Genomic DNA, 3,116 nt, shown 5'->3' on the forward strand with positions numbered 1-3,116 from the left:
GTTGTGAAAGGCATGTGTAGGATGCATGGATCTTGAAAGGTGTGTTGTGGGGAGTGTTGATCATTGTAGCAGTGGAGATATGTCTGCAGGTTTTGCATCTGTTATGGCACGGTCTGTTGCTGCTTTGAGTTGGTGTGTCCTGGTCTGTGTGGGGAACTTGCTTCTGATGATGAGCTTGGAGAGGTCGGGGGGAGTTGCATGAAGGCCAGAAGTGGGAATTCAGGAAAGATTTATTTCAGGATCGGGTCCCCATCGAGTATAGGTTGTAGTTGTTTGATGATACCCTGTATGGATTCCAGCACGGAGGGGTCGGTGACAATGGGTGTGCAGTCAGAGTGGGGTTTATTTCCGTATTGAAGCAGGATGTCTTGGGGTATTTGGGTGGCCCATTCCATGATGTGATCTACTTCTCTGGTGGAGTATCTGCCCACCACACTTTCGAAAGATGAGCCTGGAAGCTTAAATTCATAACTCTGCTCGACACTAAAAATCCTGGACTGAACAGAGTCACTGGATTTATGGCTTGGCTTCTTACCACAATATGCAACCCACTAACCCACTGTTTTTGCCATATGACTGCAGAAGGGCTAATGGGCTACTTTACCTTGAATGGTCCCTTTTGATATGTGCTAACTTCTTATTCTAGACAATCTGTTCCACCTTGCATATAGCTGTGACACTTGGAGGACCTTTACCTGATCTGAATCCAGCACAAAACTTCTAGTTGAATCTGAACATTTGAAAGAGACATCCAATCTTGTTTTAAAGACAAAAATCCACCACGTCCCTGGGTAAGTTGTTCCAGTGATATTTGTTCTCATTTTTTAAAAAAATGTGTGCCCTTATTTCAAATCTGAATTTATCTAGCTTCAGGTTCTAACCACTGAATTCTGATATGCCTTTATCTGCTAGATCAAACAGATTTCTACAGTCAGAACTCTTCTCCTTGTTTTGGAACATACAGACTGTGATCAAGTTGCTTGTTAACATTCTCTTGTGTAAGCTAAATAGAGTGAGCTTCTTGAGTCCTTCACTGTAAAGCAGATTTTTCAAACCTATGATCATTCTCACAGCTCTTTTTTTAACACTTCCCAATTTTTCAAGGTCCTTTTTAAAGTGTGGCCACCAGAAGTGGAAACAGTATTCCAGTCATGGTCACGCTAATTATGTATATGTATGCAATACCACCTCTCTATTCCTACTCAATATTCCTTTTATATACATCCAGAGATTGATTAACTCTCTTAGCCACATTGTCACACTGGGATCTCAAATTCGGTTGGTTATCCACTGTAACACCCAAGCCCTTTTCAGAGTAACTGCTTTTGATGGCACAGTCCTCAATCCTGTATATGCAACCTACTTTGCAACCTATAGATATATGACATTGTGCATTAATTTGAATTAATTAATTAATTAATCAGAATGTCATGCAGTACTAAATCAAATACCTTACAGAACTTTATGATGTCAACACAGTTACTTTTATCAGCTGAGCTTGTAAATTCAGCAAAAAATAAAAAAAAGGTATCAAGTCTGAAGTCTCCAAATCAAAATTTGAATCTCTCTCCAAGAGATATGCTCTCATTCAATCATAAGATATGGGCGTGATGCAAGAATCACTTGGGGAAATTCTCTAACCTGTGTTATGCAGGAGGTCAGACTAGATGATCACATTGGTCTCTTCTTGCCTTAAATTCTATGAATTTTTATTAACCCTATTTTAGTCCCCTTTAGATAACCAATGGCTGGACTAGAGAAGGGAAACCACACACTCATCACAGAGTTCCTGCTTGTAGGATTTGAAACTCTTCCTGAGCTGCAGATAACCCTCTTTGTGGTGTTCTTTATCATTTACCTAGCAACTGTTGCTGGGAACCTTCTCCTCGTTCTGACCGTATGGATGGATCACCACCTACACACCCCCATGTATTTCTTCCTCAGCAATTTATCCTTCCTGGAAACTGGCTATGTCTCCACTATCATCCCCAGGCTGCTGGCGAGTCTTGCGACAGGTGACAAGACCATTTCTCTCCTGGGCTGTTTCCTTCAGTTGTTTGTTTTTAGCTCTCTGGGTGCTACTGAGTGTTTCCTCCTGACTGGGATGTCCTATGACCGGTACTTGGCAATATGTGATCCACTGCATTATACAAGCAATATGAGCCCCAGGTTTTCCTTTCTGCTGGCCTTTGCTTCTTGGGCATTAGGCTTTGTGGCTCCTTCCTTCACAGTAATTATGGCATCTCTGTTGCCCTTCTGTGGCCCTAGTCAGATCAACCACTTTTTCTGTGATTTAACAGCTCTGTTGAAGCTTCCATGTACCAACACCAGCCTGATAGAGACAACAGCTCTAATCTCTGCCTTTACTATATCAATGGTCCCATTTGTCCTGACCATCACGTCCTATGTCTATGTCATCCTGACCATCCTGAGAATCCCATCGACCATGGGGAGGAAAAAGGCCTTTTCCACCTGTTCCGCTCACCTCATTGTGGTTTCAATGTTCTATGGGGCTCTGATCATCATGTATGTGGCACCGTCAGGAAACCAGTCTCTGGATTTCAATAAGGTGTTCTCCCTGCTTTACACGGTGGTGACTCCCATGTTCAATCCCATTGTCTACAGCCTGAGGAACCAGGAGGTAAAAGATGCCTTGAGGAGAGCTATTGGTAAAATGTGGCCTTCCACCAAAATGTAGCTGTCACTAAGTTCCTCTTTTTGAATGAACTTATAAGGGAGGAAAAGTTAGGAGTGAAATTTACATGTCAAACAGTCCTACAATGTTTTTCTTTGCCTCAAATTCTTTTTTTTTCCTTCTTCCACGGTTTAGGTTGCTGCCTTAAATGTGATCTGAAAATGGCCAAGAGAAGGGAGTTTTATTAATGATGCAGAAATAAGGCCTAAATAGTTTTGTAACTGTTCTTAACTGTGATTTTAAAAGGGGCCTTGTGGATTTAGGCACCCAACACTTGTTGAAAGTTCACGCGATCATCCTGTCTCCAACAATACCAGCTACTTCAGAGGAAAGAACCAATACAATGGTGATCGTGGCTGGGATTCTTTTAAGATGTCACAGGTAATTAGATGTCACTCAAATTCTTCTGACATTCAACAGG

The 3,116-nt window shown here is 41.9% G+C and overlaps 1 protein-coding gene across 1 annotated transcript; it reads left to right on the plus strand.

The window, feature by feature from the left end:
- The first annotated feature begins 1,744 nt into the window (after positions 1-1,744).
- On the plus strand, positions 1,745-2,698 carry LOC140897196 (olfactory receptor 6C74-like). Its single transcript, XM_073309591.1, has one exon. It carries the CDS (start codon positions 1,745-1,747, stop codon positions 2,696-2,698), a length of 954 nt encoding a protein of 317 aa, XP_073165692.1.
- Positions 2,699-3,116: the final 418 nt, after the last annotated feature.

This window comes from Lepidochelys kempii, chromosome 13, assembly GCF_965140265.1.
Source record: "Lepidochelys kempii isolate rLepKem1 chromosome 13, rLepKem1.hap2, whole genome shotgun sequence".
In the NCBI taxonomy this organism is placed as follows: Eukaryota; Metazoa; Chordata; order Testudines; family Cheloniidae; genus Lepidochelys; species Lepidochelys kempii.

Excerpts from the sequence above, each read along its gene's own strand:
- LOC140897196 (XM_073309591.1), top strand. The coding sequence starts at position 1,745 with ATGGCTGGACTAGAGAAGGGAAACCACACACTCATCACAGAGTTCCTG.